Source organism: Rosa chinensis, chromosome 5 (genome assembly GCF_002994745.2).
Source record: "Rosa chinensis cultivar Old Blush chromosome 5, RchiOBHm-V2, whole genome shotgun sequence".
Taxonomy (NCBI): domain Eukaryota; kingdom Viridiplantae; phylum Streptophyta; class Magnoliopsida; order Rosales; family Rosaceae; genus Rosa; species Rosa chinensis.
The window spans coordinates 25,589,960-25,610,420 of NC_037092.1; the positions used below are offsets into that span (position 1 = coordinate 25,589,960).

Genomic DNA, 20,461 nt, shown 5'->3' on the forward strand with positions numbered 1-20,461 from the left:
TTAAAAGTAATGGTATCTGGAAGAACATCCATGCCATGCATTTCCTGAAATATCTTACTGGCATCATCAATCTTTTTATGCTAACAGTACCCATTTATTAATATAACTACGAGGATCAACCATTTCTCCTTGCAAACAGTAACCATCCGTAAGTGAGCTGTACATGATTACATCAAGCTCAATATCTCTTTGAATCATCATCTCAACCACACTTCTTCCACGACCATCCCCTCCTTCCAGAGTGCATCAACCAAGAAACTGAAGGTCCATACATTCGAAAAAATAATATTTCTCACCATTTCTCTCGACAACCTTGTAACTTCTTTCCACTCTCCTAATTTGCATACTCCACGAATCAAACATGTGTAAGTAACAATCCACAAAACAGTACCTTACTAGTCATTTCAGCTAAGAGATTCAATGCTTCAACAACCAGTGTATCCTTACAAAGACTGTCGAAGATCGTGCTATGGATAACCATATCAGGGTTACAACCTCTTTCTTCCATCTTCCTAAGCAATTGAATAGCTGCACTGTTGTTACCCTTCATTTAAAACCCCTCAAAAAACCATTTGTTTAGACAAAGAGATGACTGCTGAATCATTGCTTCAATTTCGAAACTTGTGTCAAGATTTGATTGAAACCCACAACCCAAGGCACTTCAAGATTAGTCACTCCACGATTTAAGGGTGGTGGGTCTCTCACAAAATTAGGGTATAGATGGGTGGTGGTGAATTCTGGCTGGCTTTGAAGATTGGGAACTAAACAAAGCCAAGTAATTGTTCACCATAATAACAACAGTAGAGGGAAGACAAGCCATACCTCTTCAACTTCTGCAATCACAATAAAACGCCGTCGTTTTGCCCATCATTGGAAAAGTCGCTTGCTTTTGAGCTCAGTCGGCCGAGCTCTTCATTTTGTTCAGGGTTCTCGGTATATAACTAAATAAACAGCTCTCGAAAACCAAAGATTTACTATTTACTGCAGTAATTAAATCTTACCCCACTTAATTACCACGATTATCTTTCTTACCCCGTATATATAAATTTTGAAATCCCCAAAACCCAAAACCCTCGGCTGCCATGGCTGAATCTCCTATACCAGAAATTCCGATTATTCCCGAACGCCGGAAAAGAAAGTACACCGACGACGGCGACGAGGCAGTACTGTCGGGGCACCTAAAACGCATCGTTTTATCACTAAGCAAGCCGTCGACTCTGCTCGGCATCGGCGCCACAAAACCTAGGTCGGTGCACCGCGCCAAGCTCGAAAAGCTTCTCCGGAAGCTCGTGATTCACCACAACTGGGTCGACGCCAGCGGCGTCCTCAGCGTGTTGCTCGGCGGCGGAGCCAGCGACAGGTCGCCGGCGAACAACCGCTTCATGTATTGGGTAAGGAGTTTAGTTTAGCCCCCTGGTTTTGAATTTGAATAATTTTGGGGTGAAATTGACAATGTGATGGTTGTGTTTGTTGGGATTGGGCGCTAGGTTTTGCTGGAAATGGTGGAGCGGTTGTCTGAGATGGAAAAGGAGGAGCGTTTGCCTGGTAATTACTCCAAGGAGGTGTGGATTAAGAAAGTGTTTGAAGCTTGGGAGAAGAAGAATGGTAAGATGAAGGCAGAGTTAGAAGAGGTATGGAGTATTTGCATTGTGTTTTACTTATGCACATGGTTTCGGTATTTGTTCAGCCATGAAGGTTTTTGCTTTTGTGCAGTACAGACATGCTGTTGAACTTGAGCGCATCTCGCTCTCTCTTGCAAAAGGAAATCTTATGGAGGCTGAAGCCGGTGCTTTCGGGTAAGGTTGTTATTTTTGGGTTGACTGGTTGCAAAAATTTGCTACTGTAATGGTTTACTGTGCTTGAGTGAGGAATTGAATCAGAATACCCTGCTTTTTCGTAATGTAGAAGTCTAATGTAGCCGGAACATTTTAGAAATCTATTTTGTTTCTGTTTCATTATTGCTAGAGTAGTTTGGTGTCTTGATCTGATTCTTAACTTAAAGCTTGCTTCTTTTTTGTTCTGCAAGCCAGTTAAGTACTGTTCCAAATCGATTTGTCTGAGAATGAGGTTTCTAGTGTACTATGGACCATGTTATAAGAATGTATATGTAATTATGTGTATCTATAATTTTGTTTTCAACTTGTTTTTCCCCCAGTATGCCATGTTCTGTTTCTGTTTGCACTTCATATAGTTTGCATTCCCTTGATACTATTTACTATATGTGGAATAATCATCTTTTTTCTTTTCGTGTTTTTTTTTTTTTTCCGATGAAGTTATTTTATTGTTTGTTATTTTCATCTTTTATAATGTAATATTTGAGGGAAGACTATTGGTGTAAGCAAAAGGAGTTTGTCAAATTACTTACTTTTACTTTAGCTGCAAATGGTAAGGCAATACCATATGACATACATCATCTGAAATTCTGAATGAATTTGCTTTTCATGTTTTTTTCCAGTCTCATGCAACCAAATGGTTTTCGAAATGACCCTCTTCGAAATATGATTGTCGGATTGACATTCCAGAAATTGTGGTATTCCAAGCTCCCAAAAGAGATGCAGTGGAGGGAGGCTGACCAGTTTTACACTAGGGAATCAAATGAACTAGTTGCAGGCTCAGAGGGGCATGGTTCTATTAACAGTAACGAGGCTGGTAGCGCCATTCATTGTGATTCAGACACCTCTGTCATGAATGATAAAGTAGAGAATGTACCACCTATTGTTGCTGTTGATGCTGACAGTGGCTTACATAGAGAGATCTCTGTGGAGGTTGATGACATGGAAGTAGAAATTTCTCCACCGAAATTTGAGACCCAAAATTTCTATGCGGACTCTGCTGAAAATTCGGAAGATGAAGCTGCTTTATCTGATCATGGTGGTCAAATGCAGTATGCTCCCATTTTCTCTGAACTTGGTAAGAATAAAATTTCCTTCATTCTGACTGAAGTACTACTTGCGTTTAATAATTGGATTTCTTTGTATAAGGAAAAATATGGCTTGTCCCTCTACTGGTCTATGTGCATCAGGGAAAATGAACGACTTCTCTAATTTAGTTTTGGATTATTTAATTGTTTGTTTACACTGCTCACCGAATGCAAATTTTCTAGTAGAGTCTTTGCACGATTATCAGATACTGATTTTAGTAGCTTTGATATTCCAGTATATTTAAAAGGAGTTGTTATCCATACTGTAAAAGTGTCATCTTCAGCTCCTTCTATTTCAAGTTTTTCAGAAATACCATCTATTGATAATAACTGATAAGGGATAGAAGCAGTGAGTGGTAAAGAATGGATAAGAGTGCAGGATGACATCTTCCTTACGAAAATTTGGAATTCAACAAAATGAAAACCAAAATGCATTATAGTTCATGGATAACAAAACCAAATCTAGTCTCTGTGTGTGTGTGTGTGTTTGCGCGTGCGTGCATGCTCTGTTTGTGTATGTAGTCTAGATATTCTTAGGACTTTATTAGCTTCATATATCTGTGTTCTATTTGTTACTAGTTCATGGACTTATATTTATAGTGGATTTGTCATTCATAATGCCAGAGGGGTTGGAGTCACTGTTACTGCCCATACGATTGCCAGAGTCTCTCGATAATCATGAAGATAAGAATATTTTTAATGACTATTACAAGGATGCAGTGAAGTACTTACGACATGCTCTTCACTCTTCACCCCCGGTATTGGTAGCCTTACATCCTTTGATACAGGTGAGCACTTGTTTTAGTAAAGAAGTAACATTATCTTTATTTGATTTCTGTGAAAATATACATGCAAATTTTGTGGTCTTCCTGTTAGAATTTTGGGTTAATGTACGTGCAACCATTAGTCTGATATTTTTATTGAGAAAATAGACTTCCCCTCTGTAAAATCTGTTTTTAATGAGGAATATAAGAGCATTCACTGGATGCTGAAAAAGAAAAGAGCATTCATCGTTGCATCTACTGAAATAGTTACAAGCTTATAGCTTATAGTACGCACTAGAATTCATGTATTTTATACTCTCAGGCTCTTTTTCTTTTCGTCTTTTTTCATTTTTTCTTCTTTTTTGTGTGTGGCAGCTGTTGCTGATTGGAGGTCAAGTTAAAGAGGCCCTAGATGAGATTGAATATTGTTGTAATTTTTCAAACACAGCGCTGCCTACTCGGTACTACTTTATCTGCCAACTTTGTTTCTATCTTTACTTCTCAGAGTTAATTGTAAAGAGTGAAAATACAAAAAAGGAAATTAAGTTTTGGTAGTTTGATTCTAGAAAAAAGGGATAAAAGGTGAAAGCAATATATATATGTATGTAACTTTTTACCTGAGGGTTTGACTGCTATTGTTACTTCCAGGGTGGTCTGGGAGGTAGGTTGATACTTAATAGTATTGAAGGTAGTACAGTGGGAGTTAAAAGTTGATGCACTTCTCAGTCGGAAAATAGTGTCCTTACAAGGAGAGAGTTATTGTAGAAAAATAGAATATAAAACAAATAAGTAATGTTAGAAATGTCTCCTATAGTCCTATGTACCATATGGGTGGAGGCACAACTTATTTGAAAACAAAACTTTACATTCACAGAAAAGAAGTTTCATTAGGTAAAGGCACACTTCATTTAAACCGGCCGGGACACACACCTCTGCACTTTTTATAATGACTGGCAATCTGGTTTCCTTGTAATTAGATTAGACCAGGTATGTTTGGTTCTCTGAACCGTAGAAACTAGATCCCAGGAGTTGATTTATTAAGAGTTTGACAAGTACCAACAGACTAATGATATTTGATGATGTTAGGCTGATGGCTATTATCATGACCTAAACCAAAATTGAGATAATGCTTCTTTCATAAAAAATTGGCTTATATAAAACACTGAATCTCCATTTTGTCATCCAGATTATCTCACCCAATTGCATTACAACTTCTGATAGATTATTGAGATTCGATACGAGTTTGCATGATAAATTTCCTTGTCTTGAAACTAGCCTGAGAATTAACTCTGGATTTTCCACTGTTCAAAATTCTGATGGTTTTTCATGTGAAATATCGTCTTGGCAGTTTGATCAATTTTGATGATATATAACAAGCATAAGTTAGGTGGAGATTGTTTGTTAAAATGGACATTGTAATGTAATGGAAGCGGGTTTACCTTAGAATGAAATCAAAATAAAATATATTTGTGGAGAATTATACGGTAAACTAGGAAGAATTGAATTTGGCAAGGATCATAATTAATATTATTATTTTGATGAAAATTTAGTGAAACTGGTGATTCCTTTTTTTTATATTTTTTTTCATCAATAAAACACTGGAATATCCTATGGAATGCCTATACAATGCTCATTCAATAGAGCAGATACTACCTTAATTCCACATGTTTCCTAATTTTTGTTGCTTTAGTTATGTACATGAGAATTTTTAAAATTTTCTACTCATGCTAGTTAGTTCATGCTCATGTTGCTTATGATTTATGAATTGTACTTATGCTCTAATGTCTACATGTTGGACAGATTAAGGTCTAGTCTTCTGCAGCAATTTGATTCTAATAACAAACCTGTGCTTTCCACTTGTCTGGAGGAAAACTTAAGGAAGGATCCTACATGTTGCGATTCATTGGAAAAGCTTGTTCTGTTGCATCAAAATGGTACATATTCTTTTTCAGTTTAATCCTATACATAGTCTAGGAGAAACAATAGTCAAGTCCATATTTGTTCTAAGTTCCAATCAGGTAGAAGATCATTATTACATACTTAAAGACTAGTCTGTTCACTACTTAGCATTCATGTGATTACTAATTGTCTTTAAAATTACTTTGAGGACATGGAACCAAGATACTTTTACAGTCATGTAATGTTTCTGTAGCAAATGAGTAAAAACTTTGTCTGGTTTAAGTTTTAAACTCCCCTGGACGGCCAAATGTTTGGAAGTGATAGGAACCCATCAAAATTTTACTAGTTTGCTGTGTTAATTTTTACTCGGACATTCTGGGAAATGAAACCATGTTCCTATCAGTGAGGGAATAGCTGTTTTCCTGGTTGCCAAAACTAAGTTTTGATTTGAACAATCTTTTTTATTTTTTTATTTTCTTGAAGTATGAGCTTTTTTCTCCTTTCCAAGTGTGCCAGGTGGTAAATGTCTCACGGCGTTACCTAATATTTTGGTCACTGGGGATAACTTGATTCCATTTCGTAAAATCCTGCCAATTGTATTTGCTCTTTCTTTGATTTTGTGGGGTCTATGTTTTTAGTAACTCATAATTAATACATCTCGTCCTTTTATGGTCTTCCATCTTTGTGATTAACAGATTAACAAAAATTTGAAAATTGCAAACTTTCTGTAAAACCATCTAACCGTGAGTGTACTCTCCATTACCATACCATAAATTTTATAATAGATGCAAAGCAGTAAGTTTAATCTTTGTATGTAACAAGAAGTAGATCTGCATTATAATTTAAATTGATTATATCTTGTCTCTTACGATGTTTTGCAGATAATTATAGTCCTGAGTCCCTGCTTGAAATGATAGCTTTGCATTTAGATGCCACCAATGCTGAATACAACATATGGAGAGAGTATGCTATGTGTTTCCTGAAGCTTTCTCAGTATGAAGAGGACAGGATGTCAGTGTGTCTGAATGGAAATGAAGGTGGACATAAACCACGGTACTCTGTTTCTTTCAATAAGACCCCGAAAATATTTATAAAGGGACAATCTGGAAAGAATTGGAAATTGCGCTGTAGATGGTGGTCTACGCGGCATTTCAGCCATGATATTCTTGCATCAGAGATTGCAGCAGGTATATATCACCTTTATCCCCAAGTTGTCCCAGTTTCTATGCAATGAAGGCTCATCTCTGTCTAGGCAAGCTTTGCACAGTTATCTCAATCTGGATCACTTAGCGAGCATTTTTTTATTAACAATATGCATTTGAGAGGGGGAAAAAAAACTAACATCTCTTCAAATTGGAATGACTGGAAGTCCCTTTATTTTTATTTTTTTGCATGCATCTGTTCCAACCAAAATAGCCGAAAATGATGTATTGGATTTTATTTGCAACAGGTGATTTGGAGCTCTTAACTTACAAAGCAGCGAGTGCAGTGCATATGTATGGATCAGAGTTCTATTACGTTGTGGATGCTCTTTGCTGCTTAGAGAAAGAAAGTGAGAGGGACTTGCTCTGTTTTTTGCAAATGCACATTCGAAATTCTGTTCGAATTTATTCAAATTCTCGACAGAGAACTAATTGAGTTTGTGCAAACAAAGCTTGATGATATTGTTGAAAGTTTTGTTTCCCACATTTCAAACGATCAAAATTGAGTCAACGCAAGAAGCTTATACAAATATAAATAGGCATTTTTGTAACAGGGGCGAGAGGTTCATGTTGGGTTCTTGTAAATATTAGGGTAATTAGAAAGAAAAAAATATCAATTAGAAGTTTTTTTAGATTAATCAAAACCTTCATTTATATAATCTGGTTAGAACTTGGAACTTGGAAGAGATATATTTTGGGTTGGAGATGAGGGAAGACTATTTAGGAACCATCTAGTATGTATGTATGTATGTTCGTTCTAGAGCGGACGTCCGCAGCCCAGAAAAAGTGCGGACGTTGCTGTTCCGGCCTCGATCGAGCGGCGATGGCGTGGCGCAGCTTGCCGGAGGGGTCTGCGGTCGGGTGGAGTCGCCGGCGACGGGTTTTGCGGTGCTGCACAGAACCTGCAGTTGCCGATGAGGTGGCTGCCCAGAAACCGGCAAGCCCGACCTCGAATGGTGCCCAAAACGGTCCGGGACGCCTCCGGCCTCCTTCCTGCAAGCCCCGCGCCACCGTCGTCGCTTGGAAGCCACCTGCTGCGTTGACGCCCACACTTAGGGATGGCAATGGGGCGGGTTGGGGATGGGGATCACAATATCATCTCCATCCCTGGGGTCATTCTTCACCCCCATCCCCGCCCTAATCCCCAATAAAAATATATTGGGGATTTCCCGTCCCCATCCCCACTGGGGACTAAGCCTCCAAACCCGTCCCCACAAGAGTTTAATGAATAAAATAACTTTTTTCTCATATTGCCTTTTTAAAAATCAAAATCTACAACAAATTAAATTAAATTCATAAATCATAATTCAGTGAGTGCAAAAGTCAAAACACCATTAAAGTTTGTAGCCATTAAAGTAAAGTAGTAAATGTATATATTTGTGGTTTATATTATAAAAAATAAATTTATATATTTATATAAATTAAATATATGTATATATTATTGGGGCGGGTTTGGGGATGGGGATCACAATACCATCCCCGCCCCATCCCCAATCTTAGATAGTGGGGATTGGGGATCCCCATCCTAATTCCCCATTTGTCCCCGAATTCTCCCCCCATTAGGGGTGGGTATCCAATGTAGCTCCACCTCGCTGGGGATTTTTGCCATCCTTATCCACACTTTAGCGACAGTGCGGGCGTCCGCCCTTTGATCGGGCCTATATATATATATATATATATATATATATATATATATATAGGATTTTTCTCAGGTGCAGACGTCCGTACTAAAATTTTGGTACGGATTTCCGGTTTTCACTTACTTTCCGATCACATATTTTGATCTTAACCGTTCAGTTTTTAGGTCCTAATGTATAGATCATCTCTACAAAATTTCAGCTAATTTGGTGATTGTTAAGGCATCCAAAACTGCAATTTACACGAACAAACCGGAACCTTTCGTGTACATTGTTGTAATTTGCAGTTTTGGATGCTTTAACGATCACCAAATTGGTTGAAATTTTGCAGAAGTGATCTATACATTAGGATCTAAAAACTGAACGGTTAAGATGTAAAAATGTGATCGGAAAGTGAGGGAAAACGGGAAATCCGTACCGTCCGCACCATAGCCGGATTGTATGTTTATATATATACACACACACACACACAGATTTTATCCAGAGCAGAGCTCCGCTTTGAAATTAATGTGTGAAGTTCGAGTTTTTGGTCACTTTTCGGTCGCATATCCACATCTTGACAGTTTAGTTTTTAGGTACATCATCTCTACAAATTTTCAGCCAAATTGATGATCGTTAAGGTATCTAACTCGCTTAAACCAATGGACGGACTGAATCTGTCAACCTAAACCGTACTAGCTTTAAAGCCGTTATCAATGCCTTAACGATCATCAATTTGGCTGAAAATTTACATAGATGATCTATACACTAGTACCTAAAAACTGAATGGTCGAGATGTGGATATGCGACCGAAAAGTGACCAAAAACTCGAACTTCACATGTTAATTTCAAAGCGGAGCTCCGCTCTAGATAGAATCTGTGTATATATATTATTATTTATTTTTATTTTTTTGGGCAACAGTAAACAATAGCACAATTGACGTTACATCTTGGTGGGCAATTATGTTAGTATAACTAGTCTGCAAATATGTGTTTTGCATGTATAAGAAAATTCTTTAATTAGAAAATAAAAATAGTAAATTTAAAAAATAAAAATAAATAAAAAGCCAACACATTCTAAGGACTATTAGGTTCTCGTTAAGAGAAATAAAATTCACACACTTCTAAATACTAAATACATATTCCTTTTTTTCATACACCTAACATCAAATTTTATTAGTACATCTAAATTGAAATTAAATATAGTTGGAAATTTGAAATATACTATCCCACTTTAGTGTTTTCTTCTCATCTCCACGTGAATGAAGCTGCAAACTTAGAACCTAACAAGAAACATTTAGCTACACTAATCGATGAACATTCATAATTCCAAATAAAATTCTGGTAAAAGAATGCTTGCAACCTTCCCCTCCAACATTTTTCTTTCTACCTTCCTTATTCATTGCTCGCCACGTGTATTCCACTATCCCCAAAAATCAGATAATTAATAGGCAAAAAAGACACATTTTCAATTTCCCTCTCTACCCCTATTTATCTTCACCTGCATTAATTTTCACATTTATCACCTTCTTCTTTTTCTTATCTTCATCTGCATTAATTTTCACATTTATCAATTTCTTTTTCTTTTTCTTTTTTCCATAATTTTTTGGAGAAATAATCATTTACCCAATTTCAGCTTTAAAATTGCCTACTTGCTCCATTAACAGTTTTTTAACCTCATTTACCCAAAACACTCTAAGAGATTATTTCCCTAATACCCAATTAATTCTTTTTTTATTCTTTTTATTTATTTTTGAGACTTTTTTGCCCTCTCCTTCTTTCTCACTTAGAGAGATAAGTCATCCTCCACCTTACTGTGCTCCAGTGACCAATGGCCGGCCGAGGTCTCCGGCGACCGATGACGGGAATCCGACAACCAGTCACCGGAATCCCAAATCCGACTGCCGGATTGGTGACCAGATTCCGGCGTCTGATTTTATTACCTCCCAATAATCATATTATTGCCCCCTAATAATTCAGTAATCATATTATTGCCCCTAATAATATTCAGTAATCATATTATTGCCCCCTAATAATACCCAGTAATCATATTATTACCCCCCAATAGAAACATTACTGGCCCCTAATAATCTAATTATTGCCCCCCAGTAATATGATTATTGCCCCCAGTAGAAACATTATTGCCCTCCAGTAATATGATTATTGCCTGCAGTAGAAACATTATTGCCCCTCAATAATGTTATTATTGCCAAGTCAATTTTGAAAAGTTTGCTAGGCAAGTCAAAAAATTACCAAACCAAGCATATAAGTATACAACAATACAACACATATACAACAATATATTAGTCGATTTGATGCCAACTCATTAAAAAGTTCATCAAAACAAACAATGAAAAAAAAAAATTGATTTGGGCACCCATCTGGGACAAGAACCGATCGATAGTCCCCGGCTCTCGAAGGAAACAACGTCGAAGCTAAGATTGAAGCCATGAAGAAGGCAATCATGATCTTGCTCAACGGTGACACAATTCCCCAACTCTTCATCACCATTATCCGCTACGTCCTCCCCTCCGAGGACCACACCGTCCAGAAGCTTCTCCTCCTCTACCTCGAGATCATTAACAAGACAGATTCCCGAGGCAAAGTTCTCCCGGAGATGATCCTCAACTGCTAGAACCTCCGGAACAATCTCCAGAGCCCTAACGAATACATCCGCGGCGTCACGCTCCAATTCCTCTGCCGATTGAACAAGGCCGAGATCGTCGAGCTATTGATTCAGTCGATTCTGGCGAATCTGGAGCACCGCCACCTGTTCGTTCGACAGAACGCCGTCAACGTAGTCATGTCTGTGTATAGGCTTCTGCAGGGTGAGCAGTTACTGGTGGATGCGCCGGAGATTATCGATCGGTCCTCCATTTGCCGCTGCTTCTGGAAATATGACGCCGTGCAGGAGAGGGAGAGGGAGCGTCTGAGAGGAGTCTCAGAGAGAATATATTAGGAGAGTTTATTAATTAAAACGAGGGTAAAATTGACATTGTTATTTAAATTGGGTAAATGGGATTAAAAACTCTTTGGTTGAGTAAGTGGGCAATTTTTAGGCTAAAATTGGATATGTGGGGCTTTCTATTGACATAAGCATATATTCTTGTGTATTAGCGATCAACAATACTGCGTTCAATTTCTTCTTCTGCTTTCAATTTTACCATCGGAGATATCCTTAAAGACTTCTTCTTTGACATTGTCACTGCCATCCATGTTTCTGACTGCCATTACTCAACAACCAAACTTTGAAGCAATGGAACATATCTAGAAAAATTGTCAATGCCATAAAGGAATTATCAAGGCATCAAGCATTTTGAATTATGACATGCTGTAATCTTATTCTATTTTTGTTTGGTAGGCTTTTCATCCAGAATAAAGAATTGAAATAGAGCAGGGCCTGATAAGCTTAATAATAAAGCAGTAATAGTATACTTAGGATATATACTGGTACAAGGAACGTGAAAATGCTGAAAGAGCAACTTGCAACATCCTCTAACAAAAGGCTTTGAAATGAAAAAAATAAAGAGAATGGAGCACATGAAGTAAAAAAAGAGCATCACCTTAGTCGAGGTTCAGAATCCATAATTCTCTAATCCTATCAATAATCATAAGCATAATTTGAATTGATTGCACAAAGCCACCAATTGTAGAGACGTAATGTTGTACAATTGCACAAATGATTGATTACATAAGTTCAAAAGCATAATTCTCTAATCCTAATATGAATGGTAGACTTTTACAATTGAACAAATCAGAAGCATAATTTCATATTGGATTTTCTAGCCTACTCCTCAACGATGAACTATTGTTCATAATCCAATGTAATCATTTGTTTTATTAGACAAAAGAAGAAGAAGAAGAATGGAGTTTTAGAGCTCCTGTTCCACAATGATTCAGAGGAAAAAAAAAAAAAAGGAAGAGAAGTTGATAAACGTGAGAAGATTGAAGAGTTTTAATACTGTTGAAAGTAAGTAAATAGGGGTAGAGAGAGAAATTGAAAATGTGTCTTTTTTGCCTATTAATTATCTGATTTTTAGAGATAGTGGAATACAAGTAGCGAGCAATGAATGGAAAATGTAGAGAGGGAAAGGTTTGAGGGGAAAGTTGCTAGCATTCCTCAAATTGGTAATAGTGTAAAGATTTTTTATATTGGTGTTTCTCAACCCTCAATTGAGGTATTAGTTCTGCATCTTTGGACTGCCCTAAGTCTTGAGGGAAAAAAAAAAAACTCAGACTGCTTGGTGGAGAAAGGTATGGTGAATAAGGGTAGTTTAGAAATTTTGGAGTTTTGTTTTTAGTAAAATGTTAAAATAAAAAAGTTATTAGATGGTGTATTAAGTAAATGGTGTTTATCTAGTATTTAGCAATGTGTGAATAAAATTTTCTTTTTGTTAAACATGGTATGGATAATAAAATAAAATTTTCATCATGATGACTTTAGGTTTTGATTTCATAGGCCCAACACAAAATAAAAAAACACAAATATCAGTATCCCTTAAGCAAATATGCCTTAAGGTTAAATTTTTAAAAACCTTGTGATTACTCTTTGTTTATTAATGGCTTAACGCTATTAACAATAAATAATTTCATATAAAAAGGGTAAAATCGTAAGTTTAAAAAATAAGTGGAATGTTATTAAACATGGGAGTAGTTCTTCCTTTTTTTTCTTTTCATTTCTGAATTACAATTAGAAAAATAAAATAATAAAAATTATCAATAAAGAAAGAAACTCGAACAAAATTTACCTCACACACGAAAATAGAATAAAAGATAAATAAATTTTACGTCGACCGAAACCGCGTGCGTTAGGAGGGTAGTGTTACAAAAAAATAATTAATTGGGCCACCAGGCCACACGGATCACAGACGCTCCTAATCGTCGTCACATACATACATATATGTCATTCATATTTATCGCCAGAGCGTTCTTCTCTCTCTCTCTCTCCTCTCTGTCCATGTCTCCGAGCCCGAGGTCTTCCCCTTCATAAATCACAGGCGACCGAAATCGATCCGACCCGGCGGCGATTAGACCCGTAAAATCCGTCAGCCTCGGATTTCGATCAGCGGAGACATGGCCTACAGGTCGGACGACGACTACGACTACCTCTTCAAGGTCGTCTTGATCGGCGATTCCGGCGTCGGCAAATCCAACCTACTGTCCAGGTTCACGCGCAACGAGTTCAGCCTCGAGTCTAAGTCCACCATCGGCGTCGAGTTCGCCACCCGCAGCATTCGCGTCGATGATAAGATCGTCAAGGCCCAGATTTGGGACACCGCCGGCCAAGAAAGGTAATATTAAGCCTTTCAATGCAATTCCTCTCCTTTTGTTATGGTCGTTGGATTTTTGGTTTAGTTAGTTCATTTGAGCCTTTCAATGAATCGAATCGAGATCTATGACCAAGTCTCAGCCTCATTGTATGATCTTGAATTATTGAGTCCTATTTATTTCTATATGAAGGTCAAATCTCTGTGTCTATAAGAAATGTAATCCAATACGGGATTTTATAACGTTCCTCTATAATCTGAACTTCTTTTTTATGGAAATGATTTTTTTTTGGTTCTGCAATGTACACTGGCTTGGTCTTACTTTGTATTATAGAACCTTTTGATAATTAGAATGCAAGATAATTTACTCTATATTGTGTATGTTAGCTTGGTCTTAATTCTGTAAGTAGAACCTCTATGGTAGAACACTAGTAGTATTCGTGAGATAATTCGGTCAGAACCACTATATGTATGAATTGTTTTTATGTTGCTTTTGATGGTGAATTTTGTTTGCTTAGATTTTTTGACTTTAAATAATGAGTTCTACTTTTCTGCAAAGGTACCGAGCAATTACAAGTGCGTACTACCGAGGAGCTGTTGGTGCTTTACTTGTCTATGATGTCACCCGACATGTTACATTTGAGAATGTTGAGAGATGGTTAAAGGAGCTACGGGATCACACAGACACCAATATAGTGATAATGCTTGTGGGTAACAAGGCCGACCTGCGTCACCTGCGTGCTGTTTCTGTTGAGGATGCTAAAGCCTTTGCTGAGAGAGAAAACACCTTCTTTATGGAGACGTCAGCACTCGAGTCTATGAATGTTGAAAATGCATTCACTGAAGTCCTAACCCAAATACATAATGTTGTGAGCCGGAAAGCACTTGAGGTTGGAGATGATCCTGCAGCCGTGCCTAAGGGACAAACCATAAATGTTGGAGGCAAGGATGATGTTTCAGCCATTAAGAAAGATGGGTGTTGTTCTGCCTAATCAGAAGGGTGATGGGAACATGACCAAAAAAGAAAAAGGATCATAGGTCAAGATCAATGCGCCATCCTTTCATTTTGCTGCCCCTATAGTTTGAGGGTTTCTACCTCACGACTCATGGATATTCTCGTGAACTTTTTAATGTAATGATCATGTTTTCTAGTGCTTGAGTTTTCGTGGGGTTGGCTTATAGTTTTGGAGTCTAAAGAAATCTCACAGCTTCCATCTTCTGTCAATTTATTGATTATTTGTGCTCTCATGAATCTGCGTTCTTTTTTATTCTTTTGTTCTGCTCGGTTACTCTACTGTAGGATGAGTTTGTTAATGATTAGAGTTCCATGTTTGATTATTAGCTTTCTTGTTGTGGCTAATTAAGCTATAAGCACCCATATATAAATGAATTCTCTAATAAAATGTATATGTTGGTCATGTAATGATATGCACATTGGGGAACATTGCTCACAAAGCAGTTTATGCCTGCTGAAATTATACAATGAAGGAATATCTTTTGGTCTGGCAAAATAAAAAATATTAACGCTGAAATTATACATGAAGGAAATTCTTTAAAAAAAATACTAACGTGAATTCGAATACAAATTTACCATGAGGGAGAGAAAATTAAGTACAACTGTGGGTTTGAGCTCACTTGACTTTCAAAATCTTTAAAGATTTGGTTATCCGTGGTCCGAAATTCCAATCCCAACACTATATTTTGGTTATCCCCGTGGTCCGCAATCCCAATCCAATACCAAATCTAATGAGTTTACTTAATGTAGTTCATGAACAGTTGACTAGTTTACCTGATTTATGTTTTGCTAGGTTTCTTTAGCTTTCCTCCAACATCTTATATACATGCAATCCAGAGCAACGACTAAACAGCAATAATAGAACCTGACTCAATTTACGAGAGAGATGTTTGGGCCCTATGTGTGTCAAATAAGCTCTAGTTATACCCACTTTCATACATCTTGTCGCAGCTTTTCCATTTTCTTATGCACGAAAGTTTGCTACAGCCTCCTCTCATGAAAGTAGCCACACAACCTTCTTTTGTGATAGCTGTGTCAACACAAATCTCATTCACAAATTTTAACTTCATTAACTTTTTTTTTTGGAAATGAAACTTCATTAACTTTAGATAGTACGTTTATCGGTATATGTGGTTTGTAAGGCAGACCTGCACCACCCACTTGCTGTTTTGTTGAATTTGCTAAAGTCTTTTTTTCTGTCCCTATAAATGGCGGAACACTCCGGAGCCGGGAGCAACTTGGATATGGCCACTCTCTGAGGGATGTTTTTCACAAGCTGGGGTTCGAATCAAGAATCTCTTATTACCAGGAAAAGTCTTGCAGCGTCTGCCCCACTTCCAGCCTAACATGCTTCTACTAGACCAACCTCATTAGGTAAATTTGCTAAAGCCTTTTATGAGAGAGAAGACAATATATACATTTACTGAAATATTATCCCAAAATATATACCACGTAAATACCCCAAAGAAAGAGTAACACACCGAAATAATTTAGTGCACCCACAACATTATTTAGAACCAACTCCACGTAAATACTTTTTTGTGGTCTTCAATATAATCGATGTAACTCAGCACTCACATTGATATAAAAAAACATATAGGAAGATATAAAAAGCACTCGCATTTAGGAAAGGTTTTGTTGCATAAATTTTTGTTAAATTTTGCTTGATCTAATTTAGGAAGATTTTGTTAGTTCTAAATTGGCTTCACGTCACCTAATATAAGTTGTCCACGTGTATGACTTTAAAAATTCGTCACAATGCGGGGGCATGTTGAGACTATATGTGATGCCCCGGAAATTCGTATTTATTTTCTGAGGATTTTCCGGAATCTAAATTATGGTTATTGGATGGTTTCGTGGCTCGTGGATGGAGCGGAAGTGTTTCGGGCGAATAATTAATTGAAGAATATGGTTTTAAGGGGGTTGCCTAAGGTTGATTTTTTTTACGTTGGGATTCTCCGAAAACTTCCTTCACGAAAGTTGTAGAGCGCGTCGATACGAGTTCGTGGACATGTGGAACGCGAGAATCGGAGTTCGTATGAAGAAGTTATGGCCATTGGAAGAAGTTTCCATTTTGGTATAAATAGGGAATTTCCGAAAATAATTTCATAATTTTCATATTTCCTTTTTCGGAAACCCTTTTCTCTCCGTTCTCTCTCCTCAGCCTCCGTGCGACCCGACCCAAACCCGGTGACCCGACCCGACTTTTCCGGCCGTTCCCGACGTCCGCCGGCGACGAAACCAACGCAGACGTGATCGCCACCATCTCGCCGACCTCCCTCTGGTGCTTGACGGCGACGGAGACCATCGGAAAGTGGAGATCGGAGGAGCTACAGTAGACGTAGTCGGATCCTGTCGGATTTTCTCAGTTTCCGGCGACTCCTCGGCCGATCGTTCTCAGTTTCGGAATCTCCTCCTCCTTCTGATCATCCTCATAACCACCTTGTAGGACGATTTTGCGTGTGGAGTGGAAGATCTAGGTTTGAAATCTACGGTGCACAACGAATCTGGGGTTTGATCAGACGGCTGCGATTGGCCGATCTTGCAAGCTTGATCTAGGACGATCTAGGCCGAACCAGGCTTAGCTCCAGGTATGAAAGTTGCTCTACTCATCATGATGAACATTTCTGGTTGGCTTGATTGTTGTGGTGTTGAGTTTTGGCCGGTGGTAGTTGTGGTGGTTGCACCGCCGACTGTGGCGGCATTATGGTGGCCTTCCGGCCATGTAATGGTTAGTTTCTGGTATTGTATATTATCCACTTGTCGATACGAGCGTTTTGATATATAATACGCAATTTTTGGAGATCGTATGAATATATTGTGATTTTTACGGTTTCGGACCGTTTGATGCTTCGATCCGTGAGGATCCGAGCGTCCGATCGACTTGTGGTTTGGACATATCGATCGTAGAAGTGTTCCGGAGACATTGGGTGGTCTCGGATGTGGTTTTGCCTCGATTGGCTCCACTTTGGGGGATTTTAGTTCAAAACAGGGGTTTCAGACTTAAAATTGGTTATGAATCGTTACTGATTTGAGATCATTGGTGAATAGGTGCTTCTAGAAGGTGAATTGGACGAGTTGTTGGTGATAGTGTACTAGTTCGGTTCTGTATAGAAGACGCAGCGGGATTCTGAGGTGAGTAATCTCACGAAGTTCATATCACGAACGGGTTCACCATACTGTTTTGAGAGTTATTTAGTTAACTGCAAACTATAGATGGTATTAGTGGTACTTTTGAGTAAATGATTACGTGTGTATATATGTATATTATGGGATGTATATATATACATACGTATTCATGTATTAGTAGATATATGTTTACGTGAAATATATATGTTTTGGGTGGTTTGTGGATTTATGAGAACAATATGCATGAAATGATGCTTTTTATTGTTTTGGGGTGTGGCTTTTGGAAAACAAATGATTTGTGGAAATGATTGATTTCGATTTGTTTTGAAAAGCGTTGAGATTTGAGAAAAGTGTTGAGATTTGGGTATGAAAACAATGGGCATGAATTGATGCTTTTTATTGTTTTGTGTTATGGCTTTTTCGGAAAACAATGATTATGGAAATGTTGATTTCGATTGTTTTCAAAAGCGTTGCGATTTGTGTAACATTTTGGGTCAGATGCGACTCCTTTAATGTTTTGCTCCAAGGGACATTGCGGCCCGAGGATCGAAGGTCTGAGACCTTGGGCAGAATACCAGGTGACCACGTCTTTGGCCGGACGAGTGGTTACGTTTTTCAGTTAGAGCTCTAATCTGTCTGCCATATAGGTAATTCATGGGGTAACGGGAATTGGTTATTTACAACTCATGACATTACGTATTTTTAGGGAACAAGGTGTGAGTTGCTTCCTTATTAATGGTTTTTAAGGGGACAAGGTGTGAGTTGTTTTCCTTATTAACGTTTTGATAGAAATCAAGGTGTGAGTTGCTTTCTATGGTACGATAATGATACATTTGATAGGAAACAAGGTGTGAGTTGTTTTCTATGTTTTACTGATAGAAATCAAGGAGTGAGTTGCTTTCTATGTTTTACTGATAGAAATCAAGGTGTGAGTTGCTTTCTATGGTACGCTTATGGTACAACTGATAGAATTCAAAGTGTGCGTTGTTTTCTATGTTTTATTGATAGAATTCAAGTGTGGGTTGTTTTCTATGTTTCGTTTTAAAAGGAAACAAGGTGTGAGTTGCTTTCTTTTATTTCGATTTGAAAGGAAATTAAAGTGTGAGTTATTCTCCTTTATTTCGTGTTTTAAGGAATCAAAGCGTGAGTTGTTTTCCTTATTTTTGGCGTGAGTTGTGTGTGGTTTGAGTTACTCATACGGGCTTGCAAAAGCTTACCGGTTTTGTTGTGTGACAACCCGGTACACTATTCAAACGGTGTAGGGGTTAATTCTGCAGGTTAGGATAATCAAGGTTGAGGCAGCGAGCTAGCAGCTTTACGGTAGGAAACCATCTTTGTGACTTTACCGTTATTTGGACTTCCGTTGTAGTGAGCTCTGAGGAGCAATTACGTTTTATCTTGTTGTTGACAATTTAATTCGTAAGCTTGTGTAATATATAACTCTATGGAGCGAGTGTATATTAACTTTGAGGGTTCAGGGCATCAATATCTGTGTAAGTTAAAGGGAAAAAGATTCCAGGTATTTTGTATTGATGACTGGATGTTCACGCATATATAATTATGGGGTTATATATATCGATTTTCATGTGTGTAAAATCAGGGGCGTGACAGTTTGGTATCAGAGCGTAAGGTGCATATTTGGTGACAATCAATACTCCTCGAGTGATGGCCCGTCTGCAGCGGATCCCCATCTGATGCTCTTCGGTATTGATATAGTCATTGGGTATGCAATGAGCGTTGGATTGCGAGTCATCAGGGTAGTGTTAGCTCAGTGAACCAAGTGTAGGAGCTTAAGGTAACTTCTAGGAGTTAGTCTTTTTAGGAATGAGGACCTTTAGATTTGACTCAAGATTTACGTAGGGGATAGAATTGTATCTTCTGACGTAGTAAGGTGGTTGATTTAGTCATGTTGTTGACTTATACTTGTAGTTGGAAGTTGTACAAGTATTAATCACAGGTTGTTATGCTTCTTAGGTGATGGATTCACAAGGAGGCCGAGCTAGGGGTCGAGGTAGACCCAGAGGCAGGGGTGGAGCCAGAGGTAGGGGCAGGATTCCTCCTCCTGTTGAGGAGATGTTTGAGAATGATATCGAGGCATCGAATGTTGAGCTGCCTGTTCCACCGGTTGTGGAGGTTGCGAATGTTGTAGATCCCACTCGTTTGTCGAAGTTGGCAAAGGAGATTTCGAGGTTGGGAGGAGTTCCATTCCAGGGAGGTACGGATCACATGTTGGCAGATCAATGGATCGAGAACATGAAGACCTACTTCGAGATGGTCGTCTGTGACGACGTTGAGAAGAGGAAGATTGCGGCGTTTATGCTCCAAGGCGATGCACGGGTATGGTGGAGCGGCACACAGAGGGTTATGGACGTGTCCACCATGACCTGGGATGAGTTTGTGGAACTATTCAGGAAGAAGTACTTTCCGCCTTCAGTGAGGGAGCAGTTGGAAAGGGAATTTGTCTCGTTAGTCCAAGGGACTAAGAGTGTGAGGGATTATGAGGCTGAGTTCTCAAGGTTGTATCGCTTTGTGAGACAGATGGATGCTGAGAGCTTAGCTATGAAGTTTCAGTGGGGACTGAATGCTTCGATCCGGCGCGATGTCGCCGTTCTGGAACTGAAGGTGATGGAGCTCATTTTCGCTAAGGCT

General features: G+C 38.4%; 2 protein-coding genes across 2 annotated transcripts; both read left to right on the forward strand.

Moving 5' to 3' along the window:
• The first annotated feature begins 1,057 nt into the window (after positions 1–1,057).
• Positions 1,058–7,296, forward strand: LOC112165824. Its single transcript, XM_024302494.2, has 9 exons — positions 1,058–1,391; positions 1,488–1,631; positions 1,714–1,796; positions 2,456–2,910; positions 3,545–3,708; positions 4,060–4,145; positions 5,485–5,618; positions 6,465–6,770; positions 7,034–7,296. The coding sequence occupies exons 1-9, from the start codon at positions 1,083–1,085 to the stop codon at positions 7,219–7,221; spliced, it is 1,869 nt and encodes a 622-aa protein (XP_024158262.1). The 5' UTR covers positions 1,058–1,082; the 3' UTR covers positions 7,222–7,296.
• Positions 7,297–13,297: 6,001 nt separating this feature from the next.
• On the forward strand, positions 13,298–14,936 carry LOC112166158 (ras-related protein RABA1f). Its single transcript, XM_024302933.2, has 2 exons — positions 13,298–13,692; positions 14,228–14,936. Exons 1-2 carry the CDS (start codon positions 13,475–13,477, stop codon positions 14,658–14,660), a joined length of 651 nt encoding a protein of 216 aa, XP_024158701.1. The 5' UTR covers positions 13,298–13,474; the 3' UTR covers positions 14,661–14,936.
• The last annotated feature ends 5,525 nt before the right edge of the window (positions 14,937–20,461 follow it).